Genomic DNA, 19,507 nt, shown 5'->3' with positions numbered 1-19,507 from the left:
CTGGAGCACCTTTGCTATGAGGACAGGCTGAGAAAGTAGGCGTTGTTCAGCCTGGAGAAGAGAAGGCTCCAGGGAGACCTTATAGCGACCTTCCAGTAGCTGAAGAGGGCCTACAAGGAAGCTGGGGAGGGATTTTTTACAAAGGCATGTAGTGATAGGTTGGGGGGGAATGGCTACAAACTGGAAGGGGGAAGGCTTAGACTATATGTTAGGAGGAAATACTTCAAAACAAGGGTGGTGAGCCACTGGCATGTGTTCCCCAGGAAAGTTGTGGCTGCCCCATCTCTGGAAATATTCAAGGCCAGGTTGGAATGGGCCTTGAGTAGCCTGGTCTGGTGGGAGGTGTCCCTGCCCATGGCAGGGATTTGGCACCAGATGATCTTTGAGGTCCTTTCCAACCCAAACTATTCTGTGATTCTAATTCCCCGCTGCATACACATCCCCACAAAATGAAAGATGAGCATTTTCTTTAAATTTACCTGCACACTGGTTTTGGAGCTGGCCCAGCTCCTGAGGGATTGCACTCCTGGAAGATGTAGTTACACAGCAGAGACTCAGCGGCTGGTTGGCAGAATGAACTCACCATTTTCAGTTCAGTCCAGGCAGTGTGCACAAGCAGCTCTTGGGTCTCCTCTGGGTCAGCATAGGAGGAGTTGAAGAAAACAAGAGCATTCTTCGCCAAGATAGCACTACACACCTCACCTCTGTACGTGCTGCAGTAGCCTGCATCACCCTTGTACAGCTTGCTGTTGAGGGCAAGAGCATACAAACACGGTAAGCCCACAGCCCTAACCACCTGCTCCTGCAGAGGGTAAATGGTTATAACCAGTTTTTTGTTGTCCTGCCTCCCTTGCAGAAGGGATCAGCTGTGCTGCTTGCTGCACACCTGTGATAACTCAGGAATCTTTTTGCTTTCCTAATTAGCAGCAGCTTAATTTTGGATGAAGTCAATGAGCAGGAGTCAGGTAAGTTCAACATAACACATGCCAGGGAATCCTATGCAAGGTCAGACCAGCCAAGCTTCTGCCTGCCACATCTCAACTCCTGCACCCCATCTGACCTTGTCCCTCTTCCACACATGTTTATGTGGGAGACACATGAAGGAGGAAGGCTCAGGACTTTGCAGTTTTCCTTCTGATGCATCTCTGCAAGGTTCACCCTCTCCTGTCTTCATTACATCTCCCATTTTGCAAACTCCTGCCACAAAGCAAGAGGCCAGAGCTATGCCAGAGTGCAGCAGGTGCAGCTCCTCCATGGGCAGTTTATTTATCCTTCCTGCATTTTTAAGCATGTAGCAGGAGATAGCTGTCATCCCTCCCTCCCTTCTTCCCCATGCCATAAAAAAGGGAGCAGCAGACCAAGGGCATGGATAGGTCAGCCGTGCTCCAAGCAGCTCTCACGGACACCATACAGCAGCAAGGTCTCTACTCAGGCAGCCAGTGGTAATCATTGCCCTCAGTGGAGGGGGAAACCTGGGACAATAGCCTCTCCTGTGTGCAGGAGACGGCTGAATCAGGGAGGGAGGAGGGCTAGGTGCAGCTGTTCCCACTGCTCATTCGGTCAGTTTAACTGAGGTCAGGGAGTTCAGTTCACAACATGCCAACCATTTGGAGCAGCCAGGAGAGCTATTTGTATCTTTGCCTATTATTTCTTTCCCCTGTCCAAATAATCATCCATTCTCAACTCTGGGGATTCTTCCTGTTTTTCTTTGGAAAGCTGGAGACACATGCACAAGGGATTATCCAAGATGTCCAGATTGCAGCTTTTCAGATGCAATGCTCTGCAGATTACAGTCTCTGGGTCTGGTTTACCTACAGTAATTTGGGCTCCATGATACATTTTTATTTTTATTTTTGCCTATATGTCACGATAGCTAAGAAATACAGGAAGGCACAAATTTCTTGAGGTAGTAACAAAACAGCAGTGATGCTGTAACACCCAGCATCGTCCCATATTTTGTGAACACACCTTCCTGTGACAGAGGCACCCCCCAGCATCTTGAGCTGGTCCTACAGCCTGTGACATCTCCCTGGCACAGACCAAGTTTCCTCACAGCACTGCACTGTGCTGACTCCAGTGTCCTGCTAGAACTGTCCTTGGCTTGGAAGGGGTCACATTATTCACATTTGCCTGACGACGCCTGTTTTGCTTAATTGGAAAGGTGCGTCCTTCCTGTGCCCCAAGCGGTAAAAGAGGGCACAGATGTGCATGGAGCATCTGTGCTGCTGACTTCAGTGGGCTGCAGAAGCATCAGACAAGAGTCATGGTAGCTAATACTGTGTTTCCTCACTTTTTTTTAAAACATGCAGGGAGACATGGACCAGCCTGCAATGGAGAAGAAGCATCAACATTTTTCTCACAACGCCTTGTCACAGAGAGGGACTTTCATGTGGCAAATGTTAAGAACAACTGTGGGACAGAAGGGCTGGGCATTTGATCACTGCTCCCATGCCGGTCACGTATACACAGGTGCAGGTGTAAGGCGTAAGTCTGCCATCGTCATTGGGTGCCACTAAATGACTTACAAACTTTCTGAATCAATCTTGCAAATGCCTATGATAGAGGCAAGGGCCTTCACAGTGAACCTGTATCAGCAGAGTAGATAAACCATTTGATCAGACTTTCTCGGGATCTGCTTTTTAATCTGAGGGCCAGAAGCTCTCAGACCTTCTCCAGACTAAAGCTCTCATTTTCCTTCCAGACTGATCTGCCAGCAAGAAATGTGCTAGGAGTCTTAAAATAAAATTTAAAACAAAACAAAAAAAAAAAAAACCAAAAAAAAAAAAACAAAAGAAAACAAACAGACAAAAAAAAATCCAGAAAACAGAAAAAAAAGAAAAAATAGCCAAATTGTTCAGTGCTCAAAAACACACTAACCAAAACTGCATGTATAATATACAAGTGCCTTTACCCATCAATAACTCTGCTTGAAACAAGTATCTAAATATCTTTTACCTAATCTGGTGATCACCACACCAAAATATCAGCCATATATGGACAGAAGTTTAACTTGCAATTAACTTTTTGCCTCTAAATTTATAAGGGGAGTGAAGTTGCCGATGTATAACTGTGAACAGAATATACTCCAACATATTCAGCTCACTACTGCATTTTAAACACATTACTGATGTGTGATCAACTGCTTGATTTATGTATATCAGCAAGTAACAACCTGGGCCCAGTCTTCAACTATGCCTGTATAGTAGAATTCAGTGTTCTCTTCAGATGAACGTCATCTGCGTGCTTGCCATCCAGCAACCCACTGCCTTCATTTAAGTAAAATTAAACAAATCCCCTTCTTTCACCATTCTTTTCCTCCCTGGCCCAGAGAAATCCCCTAGATAGCCACAGAAAGACATTCTTACCTCCATTCTGCCAGGAGCCACCAGATCCAGCAATTGTGATGAGCCAGGGGAAAGAAGAAATGGAAAAGACATTAGTGACACTTCACTGTCCTCTCTGAGATGTGGGAGTTAAGATTTTCAGGCTAGGAAATCTGTCTGAGACTTGTTAACTGTCTGAAAAGGATGGATCTCAATACTGCCTATCCTGCACCATCTTGGGACAAAAATGACTTGGACAAAACTGGATGCAATACTGGGAGAGGAAACAAGGAGAAGGAAGTGAATTGTCAACTGGAGTCCTTGCTGAATGGACAGCTGCACATTAAACCCACACCTCTATATTTTTCCATTGGGTCATACGTAAATGGCAGATAGCATCCTCTGTTTAAGTCATCCTTGCATCCATTACTACTGGCAGCAGCTGTGTTTGCGGGAGAAACTAGGGCTGGAGGAACAGTGCAGGTACAAGACCCGATACAAGGAGAAGTGACTGAGCATCTGCCAAGGACAAAGACATCTCTGCTCTGGGACCCTCAGGAGATGAGACAAGGATGAGACAGCCTCCTGCTCAGGTCTGAGTGGCTTTTTCACTCTTGCTGAGCATGGGCAGACTGGAGGAGGGCAGTGCATCTTCTCCCACCAGTGTAAAGCACCTGTCCTCCTTACTGCATTTGCAGATCTGCTTTGTGAGGCACAGCTTTGGCTGGCTAAAAGCAGAAGTGGGGATGTGAAATACAGTACCAAACATTGAGTCTCTTACCAGGTAGAGCTTGCTGCTAGGTCTCAATGCCCAGTGTAACAAAGAGCATATTTATTTTCTCAACAGAGTAGAAGCTGAAGCAAAAAGAGTGGGACAGATACATGCCTGGTTATCAGGACCAGGGTTACTGCCTGTGTCTGGAGTTCAGATGATTTCTCTTTTCTCTAACTAAAGCCTTCTACTTGTTCCAAGATGGAAGGCATGAGCTGCAACCTTTCTCTTGATATGACAAACACTGTCAGCTAGTTTAGACCACTGGTATTTCTCCTCTTTGGATCATCCTTTCCCTGTCTGGGACATGTTCTTGGGAGCAGAGGTGTCCCCAGGCACAACAGGGTACTGCTCCAATAGCAACATCCTTGTTTTCTGGATGCAGCCCTCTGAGTAGCTAAAGTGCTCAGAAAAGCTATTTTCACTTTGCTGTTAGGTGATACCATTGCTGGGTCATGGTCACCACTTCCTGCACATGGATGTACTTACCAAATGTACATCTAGGACACAAAGTACAAGACACCATCAAACACTCAGGAAATAACAGCTGTGCCAATCTCCAAAGTGTAAGAACAGATGAGGAAATAGCCTGGCAGGGGATGCACATGTACTCATATTTAGCCCCCCTGGACACAAGACTTTCCTTCCTCCTGCGGAGTACTTCATACCGCTTTCCTCTCCCTGCTCAAGGAAGCTAGGACTGTGATTGCAAATGTAAAAAATTAATAACCCCTTCTTTCCCAGCACACCTGAAATGCTGATGGTCGCTGCAGCTTTTGCAGCTCCAAAAGTTTTGCTGTGCTTGTTTGTGGCGAGGCAAGTGAACAGGCCAGGTCGGGTGACATACACCTGCAGTCTGGAGTCAACCACTCTGTCCTTGACACTTTCTGCTACAGACCCTGCAGAAACCTAAGAGAGTGAAAAGCTGAGTGCAGTGGTGCTTCCAACAAAGGCAAACAAAACAACCAAGGGAATAATCTGAGACCCATCCCCAAGCATTTAAATTGGCAGAGAGAGATGTAGCAAGCAAATAGAACTGGCAGAGCTAAAACTACTGGCATTATTTTAGAGTTTTCATTGCAGCTGACTTCACAGACACAAGCAAATGTTGAAGACCTTTCCTATTCCACACTTCAACAATGATTTTGCAATTAACTTTCAGTTCCAGAGGACTATAGTCTCAGTTTTGTTCATGTAACTGAGTTGGCTGATTAATCCTGGACCTCTTTTAGTAGATTTTTTGCCTACTCATGCCTTAACAAGTAAGGGCACAAGGTGGTTTTGTGAAACCTGGCTATACAAAAGCAGAAAATAAAACAGTTTGGAAGTTGTTGGTTCTGGATTAATAAAAGAACTACCATGCTTCCAAAGTGGTCATGAGCAAAATAAGAGCTCTGGCTACACACACGCTGTGGAAAATCACAGTTGAAAGTGTCAGGTAGTTGTGCCTAGAACTCCCACATTGGCCAGCTGTTGTCTTCTTTACTGGAATATTAAGCCACTCCCTTGTTTTAATTTATTCCCTTCCTTTTGCAAAAACATTCCCTGAGATTTTGTTGCCACCAGGTCTTTTTTTAGCCTTTAAAATGCCACCTCAGCCACAATAAAAGCAGAGGCCTCTTCACATTTTCGTATCTTATTTGCTCATTCTTTGCAGTGCAGAAAACTGCATTTTAAGGTCCATGATGACCCGCAGTGCATAGCAGGAGGAAAAGAAATTGTATTTCTGTTTAGGTAGGCAAGGCTTCTGCTGCACAGAGGATTTTCCAACCTTCTCTTCAAAGGTAACTCAATAACCTCAGTAGAGTCACAGTCTTTAAACCTAAGGACAATTACAGAGACCATAATGTTCAGACACTAGTATGCCACAGGCACTTTGCATCTTCAAATGATTCACTGTTGATGAGACAGTCCTCAAAAGCATGTGCTCCAATCCACCCAGTTCCTGGTCTGACTTCCCCATAGTTGGGCTCTCATTAAGGTCTCCTTGTGATATGTAAAATGAGGCAGTCTAGAGGACCACCCTCCTAGAACTGTGTTTTGCTTGGCAGATAGGAAAGGGGCAAAGCAGATCTGACCAGCTCAGGCAGCGGCACCAGGAAGGAGCTGAGCATCTCCTCACACAGCTCTCTGCAGGAATGATGCACTAGTGAAAAGTTGACAGAGCATGAGTCTGTGATCCAGAAATACTCTGCCCTTGCCAGAGACAAGAATCCCCAAAAGATTTCTTCCCAATAGGGAAGAATTCTTGAATGAACACCCACAGGTGTCTCAAAATAATTGTTAGAAACTACCAATGACCCCTTGAGGCTCTGCACAGGCTGATCTGCTCTTCCTTGACTGTTCTTCCTAGCAATTTCAAGGGAATACAGCAAACTAGCTCCAATCAGACTGGAGGACACAATAAGGTTTAGAGGAGATAAGAAAGGCAAGGCAGAGTGCAGAATAGTCCAAGCTCCTTAATAATGTATTTTAATACACAGGAAGAGGGGATAGACCTGGATTAACGAAGTGGAGCAAGACGATTTGTTGGTTCTGTTGGACAAGCAAATCCATGTGAATGGCCATGGCCATCCAGTGGGCAGAATGACTGTAGGTTGACAAGGGATCACTGAGAAAGAGCAGAAGCAAATTGCCAGCCTGCATGCAGCAGCTGCTCCACTTGCCCCCACAGCATCACGCTTTGGGGCCCACATCCTTAAAAAAGCTATTCAAAGACTACAGAGAGTATAAGATATGTCCACCATAACCAAGTGAAGACAAGGAATCCCATGCAATATTTGTTGTCAAGCAGCTTTTCAGTTGAACTGAAGGGAAGCCATTGCAATAGCCTATGTTCAGACATAAAAGCCAGACAAATTCAAAGAAGGCACCTATTTTAAATGATAATTAGAGCACAGAACTATTTTCTGGGAGAAACAGATTTGCGTATCTTGGTGCCTACTGCTAAAGCTGGTATACCTTCCTGAGTACATGTTTCTAGCCAGGAATAAGTTTGTGACATCCTTCACTAGCTATTGTGTCACCTAGCTCAGTCTCGAAAATTTCAGATCTATTAATTTGCAAATAGGCTGTGCAGGTATTTTGTATCAAGACACTTTGCTCCACGTAACTATCTCAGTTTGTATTACTTTGTCAAATAAGCAGTTCTGCCAAAGAAGTGATTTTGCTGTGTTGCTGTTATCACATGAGGAGAAAGGAGAGGAAAAGTGGTTGCAGAACTGCTTAAACCTACAATGAAGTCCTAGAAACCCTAGCTTGGAGGAAGGCTGTGAGTATCCAAAGCATCCTGCATCTGCAGCTTTCCAGATTGTAACAAATTACCCCATATAACACCCTCCAGAAGGAAGCAAGCGTTTTGCAGAGAAAACTGCAGCAGGGAGGTGAGGCAGACTCAACTTGATGGCCCAGTAAGGCACTAAATAAAACAGGAATAGAAACTCCACTGGCTGCCAGCCACACATTTTGATCCCTAAGCCACGCTTCCAGATGCTAGCAGCCCACCGGGATCGAAAGCATGAAGAAAGAGGTACTTACAGCTTTCCCATTTTCCAGCCAAGTGATGGTGGGGACTGGAAGACCAGTTGCTGTGCAGCGCAATGTCACCACAGACCCAAAAGTAATATTTTGGGATTCGGGAGCCTTCAGGATTCTGGCAAAAACTGCAGGAGAAGACAAAGGTGCTAGTTGAATGGCAACATAAAGCTTAGGCTGTGCTGGCATCAGGATGCTTCCTTCCTGACAGGTTCTGAAACAAGCCATAGATCCATAAACAAAAGCGAAGCATAGCATGAGCCTCCCGGTGAGCAATAATTTCAGGAGAGGGACAAAGAAGAGAAAAAAAAGTGATTGGCATGTTTATGTTCTGCACCTCAAAGACCAAAAATTTACCTTTGGAAATTTCTGTGTCAGAGTTTGACGCCACAGAGGAGGTAATACGCAAAAAAAAAAACACAAGATCAAACTCATCAGTATCATGCAGATGGGACAGCTTACAGCAATTACACAGCAAGTTACCATGCTGCCCTGCCAAGCAGGACCTCATATGAACTTGTTCAAAACCATCAAGGGAGACTATCAGCGTGGTCATTTCCCTGAAGGTTAAGGCTCAGATAAGTTCCTCAGTGTGAGCACAGTGATTAGGACTTATCAAGGAGAGCTGCAAAACCCAGCATTTTCCATGTCAACAACCTGCCCTAAGAGAAGAGAATCTAACACTGAGTTGTGGTGAAATGGCAGGCAAAGACGTTGGGAAGCTGAGTTTAGGGTTGAAAGTAGATTTTTAAGGTGACTTTTCATCCCTACTGCCCTTGCTTCCTTTGTAGCAATATGGTTACTGAGCAGTTTGAAGATAAGCAAGATGACTCCTTGCCCTGAGTAATTATGGGTTTTGGTGAAAAAAAGAACTGAAGTGTTTTTGATGAAAATTTAGTTCAATCCAGAAACAACGCTGATGGCCTTTGCAAGCTGTATTTCAGCTGCTATGCTTGGATCACATAGAGGAAAGCAGAGAACAGAGACATTTCCCATGCAGAACATTATTGGTTTTACTCAGAATTTTTAATGGAGATGCCCAAATGCCTATGCAGAAGCATGCTTAATGGTTCTGTGCCATTTCTTGCTCCAGTTTCTCATGCTTAGTAATGCTTGCTCTCTATCTCTCTACCTTGTGGGTTTCACAGTAATGACTAGGAGTCTGCATTAGGAATTTTAGTAGTCAGAGGAGTTTCTTTTGGAGTCCTCAGACAAGCCTGATGTCTTCTTTGTCACTTTCACTGCCCATATGGTTCCCCTTACCAAAATATCTGACTAAGACATGGTCCTCTGTGTCTCTGTTTGCCCTACAGACATCTTGGCACTGGCCACGGTTTGTTCTCAGAGCAAGCAGGAGACCAATGAGGGCCCCTTCAGAAACTGAATATTGCCATTTGAGGTGGGAAGGATTAATCTGCAACATTTCAGATGGAATTAAAAAAGTATATGCTTTCCACATAGTCCTTTCATGCAGTCTTGGCCCGGGAATTGTTGAGATTTATGTTAACAAAAAGCCTAAAATTAGATTTTGCTCACAGACAGGCATCACTAGGAGTACATTCCAGCATAGAAACCTTATTTTCTTAGCAGCACATCCATTCAATAGGCTCCTGGGCAGGGAGCTAGCTTTCCAGGCTGCCTTCTACCTGCAAGTCCAGCTGGGATTTTTGGGAATATTAAGTTTAATGTCAGTGATGTAAAAAGTGGGGGGGATACATATTATATTCAGCTTCATAATTCCTCTAAGGACCCCAAGCTGTCCCTCTCTGCCAGTTCTTGATGCCAGTTACTTAAAGTCAAAGCAGAGCAGCACTCAGGCTGCTGCACTCCTTCCAACCCTCAGCGAATCAGCAGATACAAAGCTCCACGAGGAAAGGAGTGATCACTGTCCAGGAATTTCTTGACAATAAGTAAATGAAACCTTTGCCTGAAGTTTTTCTTCAGGCTGTCAACTTCAGATGATTACAAATTCAGCCACAAGCTCCCGAAACCAAGCTCATAATAACTTTTATACTTCATTAGGAGATAAACTAAATGTGCATTTGGCTGCTCAGATCCTGCCTGGCTTAATTAACACCAAAGTGACAAATTTAACAGCACAATGTTAGTTAGTTCCAGGCACAGGCATGTATGCCCCCTGCCCCATACCTGCTGCTCTCCTAAAATCTGTGAGAATCTTTCAGCCAGGATTAAAAAAATGTGTGCTTTGAAATCGATGGAAGTTGCACAGGCAGAGAGAGAGCAAAGACACAGGAGCACAGAGACTGGTCCAGATCACGTACAATGCCTGTGAGGAGGCCAGCAAGCTACACTCCACTCCCCAGGGTTCCCCCACCAGCACTGACCACAGCACTTGCCTTAACAGCCCAGTACACTGATAGCACGAGTGCTTGTCCACCAGCACACAGAAGGCCATCCAAGCCTAAAACACCAAATAGGGAGATAAAAAATCCATCCACAGCTGCTAAGCACTCACATGTCTCTCATGGAAAGTAGTGCAGGTGTATTATCTAGCAAAGGGTGGGATAGCTAAATAAAAGTCACCCTATAATGAAATAAGATTATTTCCAAATTGTGGAAAAATGGAAGCTCCTGCTAGCCCCAGTGCCATTGTGTGCCTTTCCAGGGCTTTCAAAATTGAAGCTTTTCTACTTTAACATTTCAGGTACTTTTATTTGCATGCTTTTTAAAACTATTTTATTTAAAGCTTAGCTATTTAACTTAAGTACTTAGCTCGAGATACTATGAATAGATCAACCTCAGTTTTTTTACATTATTTTATTAACTGAGAAATTCCCTGAGATAAGAGCTGGACTCCCCAGGTCCAAATGGGCTTTGGAGCACTGCTGGCTGGCTCACCCAGGGACAATTTTTCCAAAGGGCTCTTCATCACTTTGGGACACAGAATTATAAAAGAAAAGCATTGACCGCTTCTCAGCACTGTCATCTGTGGACAGATGGTTGACAGGCTGCTGCTGCCAGCAGAATTGGGTGCTGCAGGAAAGCCAGGACAGGTTGTGTGAGTGCAGCCAGTGCCACCTTCCACCAGTGCAAATAGGAGCAATACCATCAGGAAATCATATCAACAAGAAAATCTGTGCCATAGCTAAATGAAGGAACCCAGCCCCCAAGGCTATGACTTACCCCACCCTGCAAAGTATTACACAAAGAAAGAAAAGAGGCAAAGGCAAGGAAGGCCTAGCAACCCTGACTGTGCCAACTTAAGCAACCGGAGAGGAGATGCAGGTGAAAGGCAGGAAGAGGAAAGAACAGGAAATGGCAATAAATGTTCATAAAAGTTCACATTATTTGTTGGGCTCGGGGTATTGCTTTGTTTTCATATTACCTCAGAGTGAATATTTCCAACAATCAGGAAATTTTTAATATCTCCATTACTTGCCTTCCTTTTCCAGATCCTCCCAAAAGTGGATTTTGCCAGGACTTTTGCCTATTTAGCTACATCACTACAAGGTTAACAACATTCACGTCAAGACCACCCAGGCTCTCAGCACAGGATTTACCCAAAGGCGTGCCAAAAAGCAGTTAGGGAAGGCAAGCGAACAGGACTTCATTTATTTATTTATTTCAGTGGAAAATTAAAACAGAGGAGATGAAAATTAATTCCAGCCAGCTAAGAGCCAAGTCAGCATGTTAAGTTTCACTCCCAAGCCCCCTAATAAATGTCCTTTCTTTTACAGCTCTGCTAAATGATGTGCTGTGCACTGCAGGGCTTGCTAGGAGGTATCTGCACCACAGCCAGCTGCTCTCATTTCTGAAAATTAGGTAACATCATCCAGTCCAAACAGTAGGGCTTTAACTCAGTCACGATTTTTTTATACTATAAAAAGTTTAAAGCAGGGTCCCCCCAGCTCTGGATTTAAAAAGCTAACTCTTTCCAGGTGACTTCATTTTCCCATCACCTTAGACTGAGCTGTGCTTCATTTCCAGGGTTTGGGACCCATTCCTGCAGTCCTGGTAGATGCCTGCCCCCTGACTAGGTAGGAACTGTTATTTTGTTAGAGCAGACTGCATTGGGCGACACACATGAAGCAGCATCCTGCGTGGCCTGGGTGGCCTGCTGTTGCTTTTGGGAAAGGACAAAGTGATCTCCGGAGCTCCCAGGAGACCCACACGTGCAGAGTCCCACTGCTGTTCCATTTATCCGGGTTTTCATAAGCCTTAACACTGACTTTGATGCACCAGGCCCAGTCAGACACTGGGTTTAGGGTGTGTGGTGGTGGTGGGTGTTTCCACAGCTTCCGCCGTCTTTGGTGAATCTCAGCTTTCAGAGAACATAAGCAATGTTTGCCAATGGATGTGAATTAACCCAGCCTGTCAACATCTGCTTGTATTCACTTCCAAGAATTTGTTGCTAGTCCTGGCATACTGTAAAGCATACCTGACAGTCCAAACCGAGATTAAGGCCACCAAACGCTAAACCTGTGTTAACAACCACCTGACAACAGTGGGTGCACATGCCATTCCCACTGCAGTCTGAGCCTTTTCTAACATATAAGCCAGACCTGGCATGTCTGTACTACCAGACCTGATGGCTTCAATCTGCTCCACTTTCCCTGATTGTTTTGCTTCTGTCACGAAAAATTTCCTTTTGGGTGACTACTACCAGATCTTAGGCTGAAAATCTTTTTAGCTATACTGCAAAACACGATAGGTAAAGGCAAGTCCCATGTTCAGAAGTTGTTTTCCTGGTACAGCTGGTGCTATGTTAAGAACCAATGTGTCTACATAGCTGAGGGTATTGGCAAGCTAAACATCACCTAGGAAACTTTCCTGATAAAGTTTTTCCTGGAAAAGTCTTTGTGTTGCATTTCAGAGAGAAACTGCAAGCATTTTTTTGTTTGCATTCACCCATGTTCCTGTAGCTCTTTTGTACCTGAAGCATGACAGATTGAAATGACCCCTTCTCTACAGAAGAGTTCTCTGGCCTGGACTTTGCTTACTAATCTGTAAAAAATTCTTTATGTTTGCCACCTATGTGCACTGAAGAACTATAAACTCATGCCAAAACGTTTGCAGTCATTTGCCAGTGAGAAATCCAGCTGTTTAAATACCCATTAAGATTCATTCATGTCACATCCATTCATTCTTCTTGACATGTCTAAACCAGACAGTCAAGGAGAAGTAACAAGCAGAGGGGCTACCATTTCCTTCCCTCTGGTAGGAGATGAGTCTCACAAATACATTTCTAAACACATAGAGAGCCATAGCATTCATATTTCAAATTACTCAGTGTAAAATCCCAACAATTCTTGAAATACCAGGGCTCAGAACAGACCACACTTCATGCTCTTGGATCAGCAGTCACAGAGACAGCCACAATAAGTTGTGTGCAGCAGCTAATCACATGCCAGAGCCAGAGATGAACAAGCAGGACACAGTCTCCACAGCTGACATGGCGGGACTAAAGCCCAGCTCAGAGAACAAAAAAATTCTTCAGTAAACACAATCAGCAACTCCTCTCACAGCAACGACCATGAGTTCTGTGCATGGCTTACTGCACGCCTTCATATGGGGACAGCTCACATTGTACCTTTGCCACTGCTCAAGATGTGCTGCCACCCTCCCACTCCCTTCCAAAACTGCTAGGTTAATAATTAAGTCCTGAGAAAACTACAAGGTCAGTTTTGCTCTGATAGTTGAGAATTTCTTACCAAAACTGCAATATTTATCTTTCTGCAAGCGTACCAAGTAACCACACAGAAGAGCAGAATGCAGCAGGCAAAGCTGATATGAGACACTTCCACTTATCTCTATCAAATTTCTTACCTAATTTCATTTAATCCCCATTGAAACATGCCAATTGCTAGAGAACCACTTGTATACTGATTGTCAAAAAAGAAAGCTTGCCAAATGCAATAGGAAATATGCACAACCAGTGTATTGTTTCTCAAGAAACAGAAATATTAGGAGCGGGACCCAGAAGACCAAGCTGCAGAAACACTGTAAACAAGAATCATTTAATCATCCGCCTACCCCTCACTTGATTATCATGATAATCTGAGAGTAGAATTCCCCAATAAACTTAAAAAATCAGTGTTTTGTACAAAATCTCAAAATCTCCCAGCTCTTCTGGCCCCTGATACACAATTTGGGAAGTCTGGGACTTGCAAGAGTTCTAAGACCTTATGCAGCACAGAGCAGACAACACAGCAGTACGTAGACCTTCAACTTGGAGCCTGAGGCTGTGAGAGGGACAGCAGGGACAATCCAATATCTCTTTGGAACAGAGAGGGAGGAAACCACATCATCTCCATCCTGAAGTATATGCCATCAGATTCTAAGCTCTGGTGTCTAATATCAAAGCAAGTATTCTAGGGTGAGGTCCTAGATTTATGGATGGCAGGATAATTTGCCTCAGCAGAAGGACTCGTATAAAGTTAACTTCTCGGCTGCGAAAGACATTGGATTGCATGTAAATGTCTCTGGAATCCTAAAAGAAGACCCTGCAAATATGCAAAGCTATAATAACCAGGAGTAAAATGTAAATAGATAGCCTATATCCTGTGTAACTATATAAAACTCATTCTGTACAAGTGTCTATTGCTAAATACAGAGCAAACACCAGATTCAAGGACAAGAGAGGATAATGTGTCCAAGTTACTTCCCAAGGAAATTAATAAGGAAATTCTTCTCATTTGGTCTGATGATCAGTCAGTGCTGGTCATAAGTGTTTGGTTTCTTTGAAGGAAAAACCCTCCTAAACTTCCCCATGCTCCGACTTTTTTACAGTACAGAGTCAATGTGTACCATTTAACTCTGCCACTACTCATTACTGCATGTGAAACTGGAAAAGGAGTTTCCAGTCTCCTGAGTCAAAGAGCGACTATTTCAATTCTTCCAGTAATGATCATGACCCACCATGACTGCTGCCAAGGGTACCAGTCTGCTTGCACATGCTGAAATCTCTATAGCTGCACACAAGCCTCCCTACTTCCCATCCTCAGGAACGCAGCAGGCAATTATGGGAATGGCTGGGACACCCAAAACTGAGATAAGCCCTTCAGCATCCTGACATCTGGTCTCAACCAACAGGTAACAGCAGTGCCAGAAATTTAATTATATGTCATGTGAATCTATTTTAAAGTTTCCCAGCAGTAGCTGCTAGGATGTTTCTTGCTTTCGGGTGATAGGAAGTAGTCTGTTCCTTGCTCACCTTGTTCACCATGCATGCTTGTTTTTCAACACAGAAAACTCTGCTAGTCCCTCCTAACACAGAGGTCCATCTTCATTTCCTATTCTCAATTCCTAGTTTGAAATACACTTTTTGGGAGGGGCTGCCTGGGCTTGCATTCGGGTTCAGAGGTGTGAGGGGACCATTCCAACACAGAGAATCACAACAGCAGATATTTTCTGTTCTATAGCATAGACACACAACCTCTAGAAATATTGTGTGACCATAGAACTGGCATTAGTGCTGGAACAAATCTAGAGTTGTACCATTTAGAAGAGTCAGTTAGAGTGGAAACTAAGAGTGAGGCTTTCATCTCCACCAAGGCTACCTGAATAAGAAAGAGGGAACAGGTCCTTAGAAGACAGAAGGCATCAGCCTCAGAATAATGGTGTTGCTGCACAGACATCGTATAAAAATAGGACTTTAAAATTTTAGAGATTCTATAAAATTTCCAGGCTGCCTTCAAAATTGTCCTTTCTGTATCTCCAGTCTCAGGTCTGTCTTGCTTTCTAAGTGTGAAAAGGCAGTCACTTAAGGACACTTGTCCCAGTTTGCTCTCACTCCCTTTATCTGATAGCTATTGGTATCGTCTATCCTTGACTATTTTTGTTGATCCACAGGAAACCTGTGCTTCCCAGCTACCCAACACACTTTACAAGCCAGAGGGATTTTGTCCACAATATTGCTTTTTTCTTAAAACCACAATTCATGCAATGATGTGGGAAACTGATACATTTTTAAGTGCCTTTGCAAACACTTTGTAAAAGGAAAGAGGTTTTATGCAAAAAGAAATGATAGGCTCAAAAGCGCATTAAAGTATCACTCATATTCACCTTTTGAGAAACCTCATGCTCCCAGGAAGTCTGCTTTGCAACTCTTCAGTCGCCACAAGAGGCCACACCATGGCAATTACTTGATAGCAGCATGCATCTGGTGCCTGTGTCACAGCAGAGAAAGCCTCCGGAATACATTGAATAGCTCGTGCTTTTTTGTCCATTTACTGAAGGTCTGGGGCAGATTTTTCCCTTTGGCTTGCCTTGTTACCCTGTAATTAGGGCTATGTTTGTAACTGCATCATCTGAGAACCTTGGGATGGCTATGGTGGATGTAGGAGGTAGGAGATCTAATGAGATATTCTGAGCTTTCAGTTACGCCCATGCCGCTCTGCTAAGGCCTGTCAATTACTTTGGTGTAATTACAGGCAAGCTCAGTACCAGTTTTTTTTCTGTTATGCTCCCTTCCCCCAAACTCTTTGCAATTTTTACAGGCAAACAGCAGTATTCACAATTTACTGCCACAGAACACTGCCTGCAGATACATACACCAGCAATATTGTGGACAGGGAAAGCAATCTTTTCCCTGGGTTTCTACCTCTGCTTGCAGCAGAGCCAAACATTCTTCCTCAGTGTAGACATCAGAATGTCCCTGAGGAAATTTAACCCAGCACTTATATGCAAAACTGAAAACTTCCTTGTCAGTCTGCTATTTGGCAACCCATCTCAACTGAAACAATCTACCTCAGAAGATGGCACAGATAAAAATTTAAATTTAATGTCAATAGCTGATCTATGGGCAAGGTAGTAAAATTCAGAGTAGCAGTGATGACTGGCTATTTTGTTGGTTTCTTGGTCTCTACTGTTCCAACTACACCAAGTCCAGACATGTTGACACAAAACTGTAGAAAACTTTCTGAATGGTACATTTGTAGTCAGTTTTCATTAGAAATAGGGCGCATCTTTGGAATGTGGTCCATCCAAATCAAGAGATTAGCTAGAATAAGTATACCTCCAGTCTTGTTATATGAATTATGGTGTGACTGTCTTGTCTTTTCATTTACCTGTGATGCAAATTCATCCCAAGATTACAGAAGAGGTCCAAAAAACAGCTTAAGGAATTTAGTGCTTTATAATTCATGAGCATCATGTGTTAACTAAATAGCCAAGGTATTGCTTTTTATTGTCATCTAATCTGCTGTTCCCTCACTGTCTCCAAGAGTTAGAAGGATTTACTTTAAAAAAACAAAAAAAAAAAAACAAAAAAAAAAAAAACAAAAAAAAAACCTAACTAGACTGAATCTACCCATGTCCTGGCAAATCCTTTCCTCTGAAGGGATGATTCCTTCCTGTTTTTAAGGCTAAGGCAGTTCTCACAAGTGGCTTACAGGGGAACATTTTTGTGGCCTGTGGCAGGGTATTGTTTTAGTAGCTAGCAATAAACTGTGGGCAGGAAAAGACTTCTATCTACCAGGGCTAGAATACAAAAACAATCAACCTCTATGTGAAGGAGCATGAGGAGCATTGCTTCTACCTTGCTCTTATTTGTTTGCTCCATGTGCTGTCACATAGTAGCACAGAAGGAAGTGGAGCAGCAATACTTTGACAAAGAAATGACTGAAACTGCCTAGATAAAGAAAGAATCAGAAGTTCTCAATTAATCCTTCATTTGGCCAACTGGAAATTCAGCCAATTGCAGAGAATATTTGATCAAAAACTGTTATTAAATCCATGGAGAATCCAGGTAGTTTCTTGATGAGCACACTGGGTCTTTCAGAACTTGTCCTAGCTAATTTGATTGTTTACTCATTTCCTCACAGGTTTGTGATTGTTAGTTTCTAGATATGCCTTTTGTACAGTGATGACTTCAAAACCAAACCTCATTGCACAGTATACTTCAAAACTCCTGAATTCCACAAATCCCTGGTACCACAGTCTGGAAACTGAACTCAACTTCATGTAAATCACAAGATGGAGGTGCATCTTACTCAGTGCACAACAAATGGGACTCTCTGGGTACTCTTTCCTTTTACATTACAGTCCATGTATTTATGGCTTTTTTTTATCCTTGTTCAAAATTAAAAATACAACACTGGGCAAACTGGTAACATCAGAGGTTTCACTGGCTTTCACCTAGAAAGGCACAACAGGAAGGTTGCTCTTCAAGCTCAGGTGAAGAAAATCCTTTTTTTTTTGCAAGATTTCTGCACACAAAGTCCCAGCATGCAAGGCTAAAAAGCACAGTAGACAATTCAGACTATCCTCCTACAGCATATGGCCTCCACATAGAGGAGAGAGCAAGATGATAAATATAGTGCGCTGCCTTCTTTTAGAAGGAGAGCTGGTTCTCTTGGCCAACACTTGCCCTTTGTGTCCCTTTCCCTTCCCTCACCTCTCATGCCCACTCCTTGGTGTCAAAATCAAGGAGATACCCTATGGTCTGCTTCTCCTCCTAACACCCTCCAGTCACCCCATGCAACCTTTCAGGGAGGGCAGTGCTGTCCATGGACTTTGCATGGCTCCCAATGAAAATCACAGCTCTTCCCACAGACACAGCAGTCAGATCTGCTATGATCGTCTTTCCACCCCTAATGGACAATGCATTTTAAGGAGATAATCTGTTCCACCATTTGTGTCCAAATTCATGTGAATTCACCCTGAATTTGGGAAAAACACAGTCCAAATGGATAGGTCTTTTTCAAACCTGAAAATGAAATCTTGACCCAGTTCCAGACACTTAAGCTCATTAACTGATTAGAGTTGACTAGTTCATCACCTCAGCTCTTGCACCTGAAATATCCCCAGGGAGAGTAAGCAGGCTGTACTAGTTAGGGACCAATCTCTGCAGGTGGCAGCACCCAGAGAATCCTAATCTCCTTCACCCTATTCAGACAGGTAAATCAGGAACAATTGAAAAATCAGTTCCATTAAGGAAGGCCTCCACTGCTTTCTTTTTCCTGACAAGAATTGCACCTGAATATTCATCCAAAATTGTTGCTCAAAATATTTTGACTTTGCTTTAAAAATAATAAAGCTTTAAAAGTGACAAATAGAAGCCAATAATATAAATGTTGAGGACAGCTAACAAGGAACAGAGAAAAAAAAATATTTAGAAAATCAAATAGCAGCATTTTTCAAACTGGTTTACCCTGGAACACTGGAACCAGGCAAGAAGTAGGACTGTAAGGCACCTCATTGGTATAGATGCTTGGGCAAAGATTGTCATCAAGTTGTATGAGTGGATCCAGCACAGATGAATTTACGTATTTGAGACTTTGTGTAGTTTCTAGGGCCAGCTTCAGCAAGATATATTTAAGTATGTGCCTGACCTTACACGTTTTAAGAAGCCTGACTGTAAACTGAAGGTAGATGGTCAGTCTTACAAGAAGTCAGATAATTCTGCACACTGAACAGTGCCTGAAACTAATTGCAGGACTAACACTGAACACATTAAAATGGAATCTCGCGAAAGCATGTTAGAAACCTCTTTCAGAATTCAGGTCCTGCCTGATGTAGATTTAGCTAGACATAAATATTTGCATTGCTATTTGAATAGGCATTTACTTCGGGATTAAATATTCATAGTTGACCAGCCATGTTTGGTCATTTTATTTTAATATTAAGCATAGTAACTCCAGTGAATGGCAGCACCAAGATTTAAGAGAAAATATTGTAGTGTTATTACAGAGAAGCAATAAACAGTATATTTTCATAAGTTTTCTGAACACAGAGAATGCTCAAAGAAGACTGATTGAAGTGTGATTTTCCTGTATTGAGTAATTTTAGATTATTATTTACATGGGAGTTCTTTTTAAATGCTGATACTAAGAGTGTAGGAGGGGAGGGATACTAAAAATAATAATAAAAGAGGTGCATGGAGGGATGCATAAGTGTGTGCATGCCTACATACATA

General features: G+C 43.1%; 1 protein-coding gene across 5 annotated transcripts in view; it reads right to left on the bottom strand.

The window, feature by feature from the left end:
• The window catches only part of MUSK (muscle associated receptor tyrosine kinase), a 61,518-nt gene that overhangs the window by 26,191 nt on the left and 15,820 nt on the right, over positions 1-19,507 (bottom strand). Inside the window, exons 8-11 of one of the 5 annotated variants that reach the window (XM_054054288.1) lie at positions 7,633-7,757; positions 4,845-5,004; positions 3,366-3,372; positions 480-746 (exon numbers count right to left, since the gene is read on the bottom strand). In XM_054054288.1, the coding sequence (XP_053910263.1) occupies positions 480-746; positions 3,366-3,372; positions 4,845-5,004; positions 7,633-7,757 (559 nt within the window). Of the gene's footprint in view, positions 1-479; positions 747-3,365; positions 3,373-4,844; positions 5,005-7,632; positions 7,758-19,507 lie in introns of those variants that run through there. The other 4 variants (XM_054054284.1, XM_054054286.1, XM_054054285.1 and 1 more) reach the window with 4 other exon arrangements.

Source organism: Cuculus canorus, chromosome Z (assembly GCF_017976375.1).
Source record: "Cuculus canorus isolate bCucCan1 chromosome Z, bCucCan1.pri, whole genome shotgun sequence".
Lineage (NCBI taxonomy): Eukaryota > Metazoa > Chordata > Aves > Cuculiformes > Cuculidae > Cuculus > Cuculus canorus.
Note: the sequence above shows the minus strand (reverse complement) of the source record. Positions and strands in the feature narration are given on the sequence as shown.